This window comes from Centroberyx gerrardi, chromosome 18, assembly GCF_048128805.1.
Source record: "Centroberyx gerrardi isolate f3 chromosome 18, fCenGer3.hap1.cur.20231027, whole genome shotgun sequence".
Taxonomy (NCBI): domain Eukaryota; kingdom Metazoa; phylum Chordata; class Actinopteri; order Beryciformes; family Berycidae; genus Centroberyx; species Centroberyx gerrardi.
The window spans coordinates 16,659,070-16,673,474 of record NC_136014.1 but is presented as its reverse complement, the minus strand read 5'-3'; the positions used below and the strand labels follow the sequence as shown (position 1 = coordinate 16,673,474).

General features: G+C 46.1%; 1 protein-coding gene across 1 annotated transcript; it reads right to left on the bottom strand.

Moving 5' to 3' along the window:
- Positions 1-1,215: 1,215 nt before the first annotated feature.
- naa30 (N-alpha-acetyltransferase 30, NatC catalytic subunit) lies at positions 1,216-5,288 on the bottom strand. The gene is made up of 4 exons (XM_071912468.2): positions 4,259-5,288; positions 2,972-3,095; positions 2,566-2,621; positions 1,216-1,360 (listed from the first exon to the last, which is right to left on the bottom strand). The coding sequence occupies exons 1-4, from the start codon at positions 5,111-5,113 to the stop codon at positions 1,223-1,225; spliced, it is 1,173 nt and encodes a 390-aa protein (XP_071768569.1). The 5' UTR covers positions 5,114-5,288; the 3' UTR covers positions 1,216-1,222.
- Between the last annotated feature and the right edge of the window lie 9,117 nt (positions 5,289-14,405).

Genomic DNA, 14,405 nt, shown 5'->3' with positions numbered 1-14,405 from the left:
CTCCTTCAGGGTTTGATGAACTGAAAGATTTAGTGAAAGACGCTGAAGCAAAAAGGCGGCAGATCCACCAGTTGGGCAAAGTTTGAGGTGCTAAGGGAATGATTTGTTTAGATCAACTGCTTTGCACCAACATGCTTACACCAAACAGTTCTGCTTGAGCAGAGGAAGGAGCTAGGAGGGTTAGCCTCAGACTGGGTCGAGTACTGAGTGTTAATCAACACACACTCATCACACTTATCCCCTCACTCACGTTAAAATAAATGCATGCATATCTTTACAGGCTTCAGCCTGGAGGCTGAGGCAGGTGATGGAAACGGAGCAGCGAGCGACTGCTATGCCCGTTTGACAAGATGGGAAACAAAAACAATACATAGGGAGAACAATACACACAAATCTGTTTCCACCCAATCATGCGCTCACACATTCACACACACACAGACACACACACACACACACTCGCTCACTCACAGTCAAACCAACCACGTCACTTACACATGCACACGAAAATAGGCAGAACACTCACTTCCCGAAAAACACGAGGCGGTACAAACACGCAGTCACACTATAGCTTTTCCGTCCCCCATCTAACTTACAAGATTAAAAAAGAAACACAAAAATAAACTCCACAAATATTTTCTTCCCAGTCTGTTTTTACCGCCCCCGCTTCCTTGTTTCACTTGGTGTTGGGTTTTTTTGTCCGTTTTTTTCCTGTGTTCTGCAGGATGACTTGGTGCGGCGCCTTGTCCTCTGGGGCTTGGACACGTGTCCTCACCTGAGCTGCCTCGCACCTCGCTTCCTGGTCAGTACGGAGTCCAAGCTTGAAGGTCAAAAGGTCATCTAGTCCCAGTCAAGGTTGTCCCAGAGACCCCCCCCCCCCTCCCCACTCGCCCCCCCCTCCTCGTCTTAAGGTCCAAAAACTCTGAGGGGCCCCTTCATGAAAACATCAGGTGGGATTTCAGTCCATTTCAGCCTCAACAAGAGTTGTTCAAAGAGGTCAAGGACAAAAAAGAGGGTGTGTCTGCGTGTGTCTATGCATACCTATGTGCATACTCTTATGCTTGTACACAGGTGTATGTGTACTGTGTGTGTGTGTGTGTGTGTGTGTGTGTATGTGTGTATATAAGAGTGAAATGACCGAGGCTGAGCTGAGGCCGTCAAGCTGATAGTCTAAGGGGTGAACAGCACCCACTGTCCCACCCTCCCCCGTCCCCTTTCCTTTCCTCTAGCGGAGCCACAGTTTGAGCCGAAGTGCGTCCACACCGTTCAGGTAGTATCTGAACAGCCGCTTGTCTCTGACAAAACCCAGGTTCTCGTACAGCTTCAGGGCCGACTTGTTGGTGATCTCCGTCTCCAACACAACCTGGGGACACACAGACGGCCGAGTCAGTGGGCTGTTGAATAATACTTATTCAAAAAGTCCGTTTGAATGAAATTACTGTCAGGAAAAAAATTGTGTTGGTTGTTTTGGACTTTTTTCTTAACTCCTAGGACAAAAATAATGCATTGATCCAAGTATTTATGATTTGTTTGGCTTGTTGATGGGATCCACACAAGCTCCAACGCTGAAACTCATGCAGTTTGCATGTGTTTCAGCACAAGCTGCGTTTGCAAATGTCTATGTATTTATGGTTCAACTGAGATAAATTGAAAAATACAGGGATAACTTGGTCACCTTGTGTGTATGTTATCACACTGCCAAAAAAATGATTATTAACATGGTGAAGCACAGCGGCAATCCTTTGGTCTCAGTCAGTAAGGAGATCAGAGAAATAACAATGCTGAATCTAATTTTCCACCTCAAACATCTGCTCTGTCTGGAGAATAATTACCCATAGATTTGAAAATCTACAGGTAACTACCCTAGTGTGTGTGTTTAGTGGGGTGTAGGGAACAGAGAGTGACAGAGCGAGTGAAATAGTTTGTAATAGTGGGAAGCTAGTGAATGACTTAGAGCTGGTGACAATCAAACCAAGGTTACTGGCAAACTTAGATAAGTGAAGGCCAGTGAGGAAAAACAGGACCTTGAAATGTTAGTACCCGATTTTCCCACTAGAGTTTGAACCAGGGCCACGGCCAAACTTAAAAAGCCTGTAGGAAGATGACTGCACACTGAACTACTATCTTTTGCTGAGGTGCTACAGGTCAAAAGACATCAAAGTTGTGAAGGTGTATTTGACCAAAAGCTTGGTTTAATTAATAAAGAAACTTGCATGGACCTAAGTGTGCAGAAGTTTTACTCTTCCAACTTAATAAGCCTAAAACACAGACATGATAGTATTGCTGGTTAAAATCAGAACAATATAAAATACCCGAAATAGTGTTGGAAAACGCAGAAATACAGGAATATATGAGATGTGCTACAAAACACTGAAAGCTTGGGGAAAAAACAACTGGGGAAAAAATCACATCCCTGATCGCACCGTTATTCGGGGTAACAAATCATCTCTGGATGTAACAAGATATGAGACAGCAACATTGTCAGTTGGAAAAAGGAAGGCATGCGGAGTGAGTGAGCGCCGGTTAGCACTGGCCGTCCCGTAGCGGAAAGGAAACCGGGTATCTTACCTCGTCACAGTCACCCTCCACCATGGCATAGATGGCCTTCTTCACCAGGTTAGTACCTGAAACAGGAAGACCACAAGTCAGCTGCGGCACACAGATAACCAACACACAAAGGGTAAAGAATGTAACGCAAGGTTTGTCTATTTTTCTGGCTTAAAAGCTGATAGTATAGGAAAGATATAAGCAGTGTGACTGACATTCAGCTGACACTAGGGAGTGGTGTGACACACGTCACAGACACAGAGTGTATACCTTATCTAAATTTCTACTTTGCATAAACAGATTTGGCTGTCAAAGAAAGCATTACGACACTGCCACAGAGCCTGGTCTAGGTTTCGTATCGCGGGACAGGCCTTGCTGTTGGATTTTAGACTCCTCTATGGGAGACGGTGCAGTGCTGCGGTCTCACCGATGCTTTTCCTTCTGTGTTTTGAGTCCACAGCCAGCATGGCGATGTAGCCGCGACGGAACATCTTCTTGTGCATGTCCAGCTTACATACGATGGCTCCGACACACTCCTGCTCCACCATGGCCTGGGACAGACACACACACACACACACACACACACAGACAGTTAAGTCCTCTGACTGACTAGCGAAGTAGCCAGTCAACAACATCTCTAAAGTTCCTGTCATTCTGCCAGCACAGGACTCTCTGAGCTGACCTTTGACCTCTACTCTGCATGGTGCTTCCTCTAATGTCACATGAAGTGTTGCAGGCAAACTGGTAGTGGGAGGTTTATAACCTCCGAGCTAAAAGGATAAACAAAGACAGGACAGTGAAGAGCCTAAACTGGGGTGTTGAAAATTCACACTAGATGCTGTAGGTGCTTTGAGAGACGCCGAGTTAAAGCACAACTTTGCTCTGTCCTAAGACTGAAAATGTAACACTTAGAAAAGTTTGACGTCTATTATACTCAGGGCACCTCGCCAGGTAACGTCACACTGGAGCACTCGATACATGTAGCACGTTTATCGGACTGACGTTTCGACTGTGCGTTTTCCTCAGAGTCCACGATTAGAAAAGTTTGCACTGCATGCCTCTGAATGCCTGTACACAGATGACTAAACAAAAGGCCCTGGCATCATCACAAGACTGACACGGAACCCACAAACAGGGATTTTGTCACGTCAATTCATTTCTTAATTCCTTCTCTTCATTTGAAATCTATTAACTCTGATTGTAATACTTAAGACAGAACAAGAATGAAGGATTTGCGTCAGACAAGTGGTCATTCCACCCAGACTGAGGCTATAAAAACTCCCAGCCGATGCCCATTGACTGCGGGCTATTTTTAAGTGTGTGTAAGCTATATATGTTCATGTGGCCAAGCCTACATATCGCAAATATGTTCTGCGGCTTCTGTGACACACTGACAGGTGATTATTTACTGGCCAGGCAATGTGCATGCCCAACTCCAGCAGTCACACCCAAACTCAGCAGAAATGTTGTATAACTGCAGATACTGGCAGTCTAAAAGAGGGGAGGGTTAACACACAGTTTATCTTGACTTGACAAGCCTAGTTGAAGACTTGACAGAGGCAATGTAAAGGGAGGTTTTCTCTTTGGAGTGATTTCAGGGAGTTTAGAGCACTGACAACCGGCTGTGCAACTAAATCTAGGCTTGATGTGCTGACACAAAAAGTTAGACTGGCACAGTAGATATGACACATGGTTTTCTTCAGTGTCTACTCACCAGAAAGCAGAGCTGTGGCCAGTTGTGGATGAAGTACCTGTAAGTATAAATTGAATAAGGCTCAGACAAGTCCTTGGTGATCAGTCTCATGATCCATGGCATCTGCAGCTCGGACTCGTAGCGGACGTAATGAATCCCGTGGCTCTCTTCCTCCACTCTGCCGGGCGAGCTCTTCAGCTCGAGCCTCGCCAGCTCCGCCACGGGCGGGTCTTGGTGGGCTTCCCCTCCGGGCCTGGCCGTCTCAGGGTGGTCCGGCGGCTCGCCCGGTGGTCGCGGGGCTTCCGTGGGGTCGCGCTCTCCTTTCCTCTCGTCCTCGGGGTGCTCTCCGATTCCGGGGTGGCTTTGCCCTGCCTCAGTTCTTGTGATAGTCGGCATTCCGTTCATGCTATTGTTAATCAAGAGAGGGTGGCTGCCGTTTTTGGAAAAGGGGCTGTGGCCTTCGTGTTGGCAGTGCTCACTATTGTTTCTGTCGCTCGGGGTCCCCTCGCCGCCGCTGTCACAGTTTTCCATGGACGGTCTCGGATTGTCAGGTCGGCTTCCTGTGTGTTGGTGGCTGTCAGCGTCCTCCGCGGGACTGACCAAGCCGTTTAGCTGCTGCTGCTCCTGGGGTTGCATTTTGAGGTGTAGCGCCGTCGGGTTAGCATGTGATAGCATGTTTTTCTGCTTTTTCTTGATCGACCGTTTGACCTCAGTGACCTGCGACTTCTTCCCAGTCCCGGCGGTGACAGAGTCGTCCCTGTCGCAGCCTGGCTCTCCGTCCTCCCCCGGCTCCACGCTCCTACCCCCGGGGAAGGGAGTAATTTCAGCCGGGGATGCAGGCAATGCGCTACTAGGCCCAGTCGGCACTGTAGCCATCCCACCGCATTAAGGTGGAGATTCACGCTTGAAAAACGTCAAATACAATTTCATTCACAAGGTGAAAGGATATACAAACAATATACAAGTTACTTCACCGAATAATCTATAAATCCGAGGATTATTGAGGCGATATCGGATTCGCTTGCGACGTTTGTCGCTGCTTTCTCCTCGATTTCCCTGCTGCCGGAAAGTGCTGTCGCAGCAAACGCCATTGCAACAGTAGACAGAGACGTTTTACGACAGTGGTGTAATTCAACAGACGAGCACTTTTTTTTCACAGGCCTAGGCCTATTAATTTGCTTACAATGTTTTGTTTAAAAAAGTTAATCATTAGGCTCTGTCCTCTCTAACCTGGTCTAACTTCATTGAGTTCTGTTGAGATTGAGATAGCCCGGGTCTTGCGCAGGCGCTCTTTTATCAGTTTGGTTTGCATTGCATTGTGTTATGCACGCTTGAATTTGGACCACAGCCTGAAATATGTTGGAGCATTGTAGCATTGACGTGTGATCCTTTTTGTTTTGAAACGGGCTTGAAATGTAATTCAGAGAAAGCTGGTGTCTTTAAGGGTTAACTAGTTTTATAACATGACTTATTAAAGTACAGTATCTGTAGAGCCGTTCTCCCTCCAGTAGAGGACGCCATCTAAATTGAGGATACTTATTGTCTTGCAAAACGGAAGTTTCTCCAATAGATGTCGCCAGTAGATTGGGTTCGTTGTTCTTTCTGGATCATCCTGCTGGATAGTCTTCATCGGCCTGTCTGCTGAGGCTCTTGAACCTGAAATTGAACTTTGTCGTTGATCGCAGGAAGACCTTTCAGCACCAGAGAGTGGACAGCGACTGAGGAAGATGCGGTTCATCTGTCTGTCTACCGATATCAGACAATACTGAGCTTTGTGGACTCGTTTTTCCTCACAGTTGTATGCTCCTTTCCCAATTTCACGATTATAGCTGGAATGTAATCCCAGGCGAAAAATCACTATAACTGTAATACTCCTGCAGGGACCTACATGGCATCTGCGCTACTCAGTTCATAGTGACCTTATTGTACTTTATGGCATATTTTATCTCCTATGGCTTTACATATTTTTATTTTATTGTAGTATAATGCACATATTCTACATATTTTTATATTTATTTTCTTATTTCTATTTTTCTTATAATTTCTCTATGCCTATATATATTTCTGTGAGCAACTGCAACGAAACCCAATTTCCCCTCAGGGATCAATAAAGTATTTCTGATTCTGATTCTGATTTTATTATAATTTCCCTATAATATACCTCTAGGGCCTTGTAGTTTGTCTGTGGTACTCAGTAGTGTAATAATATCCCCTGTGGTACAACTAAATAATTTTCTGTGGTATAATTTTTTATTTGTAGCAGCTGTATGATGGTTTTTATGTCAAGTTTTTCTGTGAAATGTGTGGGTAAAATTAATTATAGGATTACTAGAGTTGTTTTTCTTAAGGGAGACACAATTTCAGACTATGGCTAATGACTGACAAATGGCACAGATGGAGGTAGAGGCCAAGTTTTTGTTTTTGTTTCTTTATTCAGTATTCCTGCCTGGTTGCTCACTCCCTTTGCCTTGTCATGGGCTGCAATCAACATACTTCAGCACTGGCACTGCTGGGGGAGAGAAGAAGGGGGTTCAGGGTGGGGGTGCAGACCTCAGCTGGAGCCTGGCAAGGTGGGTGGCAGCACCCAGTCGGTCAGCAAGGGGTGGGGGGTGTTGGTGGTGGTGGGGGGAGTTCTCCTGTCCACAGTTTGGGTGTTGTGAGCAGGTGGAAAGGATTAGAGGTGCTGGAGAGCTGTATAGCAGTCATGCAGATTACCATGTAAATGCAAACACACAGTCACAACACACACACACACACACACACACACACACACTCAAATCAACGCATGTACACAAACACACAAACAGTACACAAGACAGTACAAACATGCAGTTATAGTTTCCCCATTTAAACTCAGAAGATTAAAAAATAAACCATTTTTTTCAGTGTTTTTACCCTCCAGCTTCCTTGTTTGACTTGTTTGACGCTCTCTCTCTCTCTCTCTCTCACTCACACACACACACACACACACACACACATGCGCACACACAGAGTTCCACTTCATTTTTACTGCTGCCAGTTGAATTAGACATGGAATTCAAGCGACTCAAGCCAAACTGACAAAGCAGTGAGATTGGACTGACCTCACAGACTGACACAGCAGACTTCACTTCAGTCCAGGGGAAATTATCTGCAGTGAGGTCTAATGCACCTAGGTGGCAGTGTTGCTCTATCGTGTCCACAAGTACCTCCATGTACTCAGCGCTTGGACCACTTGACTTGCAAAGCCACCGTGTGCATCATCAAGTCCTACAGCGCCTTGTTTCCTGATTTGAGGGTGCATGCATAGCAATATGTAAGCAGTTTGTATTAAGTTCAAGCAAAACAACAATCAGAAGTCACAGATCTTAAGTAAGACTCACAGAGTGCTACTAGAAAAAGGAGAGATAGATAGATAGATAGATAGATAGATAGATAGATAGATAGATAGATAGATAGATATTTTCTTGCCTTCTTGCCAGAACTGATAATATGTAAATAATGGTGCCATGATTAAGCATGTGACATGTCAGGCAGAGATGCTGACACCTCCTTCTCTCTCTCTCTCTCTCTCTCTCTCTCTCTCTCTATTCAATTTTTCATTTTGTTTTTCAAATTTTCAATCCAGTGTGCTTTATTGGCATGACAGTTGATGACAAACAATGACAAACAATATTGACAAAGTATGTATATTTCAGAAAATGAAGCCCATCCCCTCCCTTGTATCAGTGTGTGTGTGTGTGTGTGTGTGTGTGTGTGTGTGTGTGTGTATTCAGCTGCCATAACCAGACCCTCCACTGTCAAGTGACTGTCTCTCATTCTCTCTCTCGCTTTGTTTTTTCCAAAATAAATACAGCTGCCATGAATATATGTTTTCTATGCTATAGTGGAAGGAGGGAGAGTCATATTTTGTTTGTAAATATATGTTAGAGAGAGAGAGAGAGAGAGAGAAAGAGAGAGAGAGAGAGAGAGAGAGCGACGGCCCTTTGAAAGCTAAGCCTTGGGGCTGAGAACTCTCTGAAGAGCTGGAATCAGACATGCACAATCAGTTCCCCTCTTCAAATCTCCTTTACAGGCCTATCTACTTGAACAGGCTTCTCTTAATTACTTTCTCTATCACTTAGCGTGCTGTGACTGGGACTAAGAGCAACGTCTTGCCAGAGACACTTGGCTGGTTTGAACCCATATTTATATCTTCTTTCTCAGAATCCTGTCCCGTACCTTTTCTCCCTCTTTGCTCCTTTCATTCTGCGCTGCTCTTGTCTCTCTCTCTCTCTCTCTGTCTCTCTCTCTCTCTCCGCGGCTCTCATCGTCGTCCTGTCTCCCTTTCCAAATATCTCCAGGGCTTTGAGTTGCATCATGTGACTGTGGCGCTTGTGATTACAGCAGTTGGCACCCGTTCCCATCAATCTACGAGGGCTGTGCGCTGAAGATGCAGTATCCAAAATACCTTGGAAAAAAAAACATGACAGCATGTACAAAGAAGTCACTATAAGGTCAGTATGGGAAATCAGGGAACCAGGCTGCAGCGTCTGACATCGAAACCCAACCTACCCTCCTCCTCCCAACCTCTCTACTCTTCTCTCTCCCTCTTTCTTTCTCTCTTCCTTTCTCTCTCTCTCTGTCTGTCTGAACCAGTCTCAGGGGCTGGAGGCCAAGCTTTGGACCTCCATTTTTTCCCCCCTCTCCCTCTCTCTCTCTTTACTCCTGCCTGTCATGTTGGCTCACTCCCCTCGCTCCGCTCACTTCCCTACGTCCTTCTCTCCCTTTTGTCTGGCGTCTGGTCCACTAGAGCTGTATTTAATTAGTTTCTGTTGGGTTAATTAGGGGCTAAAGTTAGGGGGTCGGACCAGAACAAAAGCGGGTCAGGCTGGACGGATGCAGGTGCTCCAGAGCGGTTGCCAGATTCCACCGTTCAGATTAAGATGGCTGCAAACTGTCTGGAGTATTGGAGAGAGAGCCACCAGCAACTCACAGGGGAGGGATTTTCACCACATATGGGATGGCAGCCCCTTCACGCCCATGTTGGCATCGTCGGCTTTGATTGACTGTATCTTATTTGAGAATTTGTGACATCTCTTCTTGAAACTACCAGTGCTTTTTTTTCCCAGAAGAAGCCACTTTATTCACACGGTTTGAGCTCGCTTTCATGTCTTTTACCTCTCGTATTACACTGGCAAGCATCTGACAGCATTGATGTGTCTGCTGCTGGGTAATGTATGGCGCGTGCCGCTGAACAGCAAGTGATTTCTTTCCCAGTCTGCTTCTCTGTTGCTGCCCGGCCAAACAAGGTGCTGTGTTGTATGCGCTCATTCATATCGCTCCCAGCACTCAGCCCTTTTTCATCTGTGAGTGGCAGCTATACCCCCTTTTCCCTTTGCTTTGTTCGTTAGCTGTGTAGTATACAAAACATGTGAAGAGTACATCAAATGGCCAATCCAAACAAGTGAAGTATACATAAAATGGCCGATCGCAGCCTGTGAAGTGCACATCAGTTGTTCAATTGAAGTGATCACATAGAAATGGAAAGACAGGCGGTGAGAGTCTAGCAACGCTTTAGCTAACAAGAGTTTGAATTCTTTGAAGGTTACCTGATTACTTAATGTAATTGTGGCATACGTTATAATTTAAAAAATATGTTAACTTGTTAGGCTGATGCTTCCTTCTGTATTTAAGTGAAATACACACTACATGACTTTTGTTTACAGAGGTAAACCATGAAAGAGGGAGAGGAGCAGATAGTGACACAGTCCGACCTTTTATTCTGTCCTGTGGAGATGAAGAGGGATCAGATGAAGTGATATGAGCCAGAGGAGAGGAAGAGAGGAGAGGAGAGGAGAGGAGAGGAGAGGAGAGGAGAGGAGAGAGGAGCGAGGGCATCTCTGGCATGGCTGGAGCCCCTCAGTGTGTGAGGGTCCTAGGGCCCTTTAGACAGGCGCCAGCCCAGCAGGGAGCAGAGACAATCACGCAGCACCAGATTCAACGCACAGAGATGGAGGGAGAGGAGGAGAGGAGGAGGAGGGGGGGGGGGGGGGAGCGGGACAAAGCTCAGAAGGGTGGAGGACATGACAAGGAGAGAAGCAGGTCCAGGTAGAAACGGAAAGAGTTGTTGAAAAGAGGCGAGATGAGAGGTGCGCTGAAAAGAGATGGGATGGAGAGAGAGAGAAACACAAGGGGAGATCAAGGGGAGGCGAGCGAGAGGAGAAAAGGGGGTAAGAGCGAGGGAGAGAGGAGGAAGAAAGAGCGAGGGAGAGATAGCGTATATTCCCTCTGTAACAGTCTTTATCACCAGCCCAGATCGTGGCGTATGAACAGTGATCCAAGTCAACCATCTGCTGAGGCTAGATAAGCCTGGGAGAGCTGGGTATTGAGCTGTCACTCAGGGAGGAGCAGGGAGAAAGAAAGAGAGGAGGGGAGAGAGAAATAGAGAGAAATAAAGAGAGAAAGCGGGGAGAGAGACTGGGGAGGGAGGGGCCTGTGCAAGGTAGAGAAATTCAAAGGAGGAGGGAGGAAAGATTTGTGCGGACTGGATAGCATCCGTCTTGTTAGAGAGAGACTTAGCGTCAAATAGATGTCCAGTCCTGTCCTGCCTAATCTTCAAATATTCCTTTACCTAATTACAATGACAATAAAATGAGCCTGTGTTTACTGGTCTTCATTTTCTTCAACTAACTCCTCACTTCTCTACACACACACACACACACACACACGCATCCACTTACGTCATCGTGGCTTATCATAATAATGATAAAATGAAGCTATTTGTTATTTTGCTATTTTCTTCAATTAAGTCCCCCACCCCACTTCACTCTCTTGCTCAGACACACACACACACAGACACACACACAGTTACACACACACACACACACACACACACACACACACGCGCATTTGCACACGTCATAATGGCCAATCAAAATAATGCGAAAATGAGGATATGTTTGCTGTTCTTCCTTTTCTTCAAATACCTTCCCCACCTCACCTCACACACAGTTGCACGAACACACACACACACACACACACACACACACACACGCACACACGCACACACACAGGCCATCATGGCAGAGGGAGGTAAGGATGCCCCTATCCAAAAAAGCCAACCAGAGGAAGGACACCTCTCCTGGCTCCAGTGTGGAAGACAGGTTACCAGTTGGTTAAGCCCATGCGGCCGGAGCACAGGTGATTAACTTAAACCCACTTAAACATACACCGCTAAACCACTTACAGCATAACTATGAATGAGATTATCCTTCTGAGGGAGAGTGTGTGTGTGTGTGTGTGTGTGTGTGTGTGAGAGAGAGAGAGAGAGAGAGTACGGCATTCATGTTTACTTGTGCGGACATTCACTAAATGTATGGGTGAACACATTTGTTTCTGCATTCTCGCTGTTTTTGTCTTTTTTTGGGCATACGGCCCATCTTTGGAACTGTGTGTGCACGGATGTGTGTGTTTGTATCTATGTGTGTGTGTGTGTGTGTGTAAACGTGTGGTACTGTGGTAGTGTGGGGCATGAGTTGTGGCTTGGGGGGGCTGGGGGGGGCTCAGGCCTGGGGGTGGGGGTTAGGAGGGGATTAGCCGAGGCCAGTTGGATCATTTTACAGCCGGAGACCCCCCCTCACCCTCCGCAGTCTCCTGGACAATGAGGATTAAACTCCTCTTGTTCCTCAACTCTGAAACGGCAGGACGACAAAGACACTATTCCTCCTGGGTCCCTGGCTGTGGCTGGGAGCTGAGTTGAGGGAGGGAGGGATGGAGGGAGGGAGCGAGGGAAGGAGTGAAGAGGAGGAGGAGGAGGAGGGAGGCAGGAGGAGGCAGGGGGTCCATCATAAAATTAATCCCTTCACAGTTTCCTCTGGGTGCAAAGTGAGATATGAGGCAGACATGTCTAATGAAACGCTACAGTCATCTAAGGGCACAGCGATAAAGGCATACATTAAACTAATGGGGCTCGTCATTAGTGCCTCTATTAAGCGGATCGAGAGGGTTGCAGTCTCCTTTGGTGATTGGCACGGAAGATTAATCAATCCACGACATTCCAATAACGCTCCACCTTCCCACACTCTCCTGTGATTTAGTGCTGACAACTGCAATATTTAAGCTCACATACTGCACTCATGTGATCCTCAAGGTTGAAACTGTTACTGACAACTATTTGGTTTTCAGAAAGCTTAGTACTCACTTTGCTTTTGTAGACATTACATTCTACATTAAAACTACATCGTATAACACAAAAATGGACAGTGTGGAGTATCCTTTGGACCCTCTGTGAACAAGAGGTATCCTAAGCTCAGTAAATTGAATCAGTGCAAAGATAAAGCCTGTGTAAAAAGCTAGTGTCGAGCAGTGTGTGATCATAGCCCGAGGCATGGTGATTAGGGATCCCTATGTGGCAAAGTGTCCACACTAGGACTTACTGTTGGGCTCAGTATGTGGCAGAGTGTCAGCCTTAGGGAAGGAGAAGGGATTTAGTAGCCCTCAGTGCCTGCGATTACCATTACTGTAACTATTTCTGTTGCTTTTACTTTTGTTATATGCATAGAGGACAAAAGCTATTTTGTGTTGTTGTCTTAAGCCAAAATTTGCTGCGGATCAATTTTACTGGTCGACGTCCAAGTGACGGGGACAAAGAAGGAGGGAGACAAAAAAAAGAGAGAGGTCCACTGGTTTTAATCTGGGAGAAAAACGAGGGAGTCAATATAAGAGAGTAAAGAGAGGAGTGAAAGAGAGAACGGAGGAGGAGGGTGAGGAGCACAACAGCACCAGGGGGAGTTAGAGGAGAGAGGAGAGGAGGGGCCTTTCATACAAAAAAAAAAGGCTCTCTTTTACTTTTAGAGGGCAAGAAAAAAAAAGAGCAAAAGAAAAGCTTCTTCTCGCCTCCTGGACGCAGTGTCAAACCCAATCAGTGTCTGGTCTGGCAGCGCCGCTCGTCTCCCAGGCACCGGCTCACAATGGAGGCCAGCCACGGCCGCCACACCTCTCACTTCCAATCTCCATCCTGCGGGACGGGCCCTATGGAAGGATGGAGGGACCGACTGAGAGCAGGGGGCCACAGGAGGGACACAATGCATTTCACATGTTTAAATTCTACTAAACAAATTCTTCTGCGATGAGAATTGGATTACCGAGTAAAAGTAAAAACACTCATAATGAAGTATAGCTGCAGATCAGTTCATGTTGATTTGGACAGTTAACATCAGTTTTTATTTTAGAGGAGTTGGTGGCTTAGAATAAGCTGTTGGGTGTAGGTGGACTATTGTTCTTAAAGATTTGCTACACAGGTGGAAAGAATGGGACTTAGTGTCAGGGTGCATATATGTAAAGCAAAAGCCAAACACAAACATGGATAAACTGCTCAACGATTACAACCAGTAACAATCCCTGAGCTGTGGAAGTCCCTCACTAATAAACGTGAGCAACAAGGCTTGATCCTTAAAAACCTCGCCACTCAAAAAAATGTCTATCGTGAATAGACACCCCCCTAAATCGCATTGTTGAACAAATCCTGTATTAAAAGGAAAGAGTTAGTCTGCATTTATACTCTTGAAGACTTTAGTTAAGCCAGTGCCTCTGCCACTTTGGAGCGCGGGCTTCATCGAGCCTGAGTAAATCCGTCTCTCAATGGCGATTGGCTGAAGCCGAGGGGGCCATCTTTTTCACACGCTTCCTTGCTGAATCCCCCCCCCAAGCTAGTGTTTACCCGTCACCAAACAATGGCCGGTTACTGGCAATTAAACAGCATTTTCCGAGGAATCCGTGGCACTGGTCTAATGGCATTACTGTTGGACGATTCAATCCTTGAATAGTCAACAGGATTTTGCCTCTCACCAGGAAAATACTGCTTCATCGAATTACCCGTATTACATAGATTTACCCAAAGCTTATGATTCAGGGTTCACAGATTACTGCTCTTCTAAAGATGGCGGGAGAAAGGAGTGATAGGCCAGGAGAATGATGACTCCAATGCCTCAGTACGAAAGCCAGGCTCTGATTTCACTGGCACACTCTGCCCCGAGAGGCTTCGGCAGACTATAAACACATTTACATAAAAACCGATGTGGATTCAGAAGCGCTCTTGCCGATCTTCTGTGATGATTTAGTTACCAGAAGGCGCACACTGAGACAAATTCCTCTTGTTTTTACTGTTCTTTACAAATAAAGCTTTTATGACTTGATTGTAATTATCCAT

Bases quoted from the DNA above. Each gene is read 5' to 3' on its own strand.
- naa30 (XM_071912468.2), bottom strand. From the start codon at position 5,113: ATGGCTACAGTGCCGACTGGGCCTAGTAGCGCATTGCCTGCATCCCCG. The intron at 3,096-4,258 runs GTGAGTAGACAC...TGTCTGTCCCAG, and splicing joins GGCCACAGCTCTGCTTTCTG to GCCATGGTGGAGCAGGAGTG. The intron at 2,622-2,971 runs GTGAGACCGCAG...TTCCTGTTTCAG, and splicing joins ACACAGAAGGAAAAGCATCG to GTACTAACCTGGTGAAGAAG.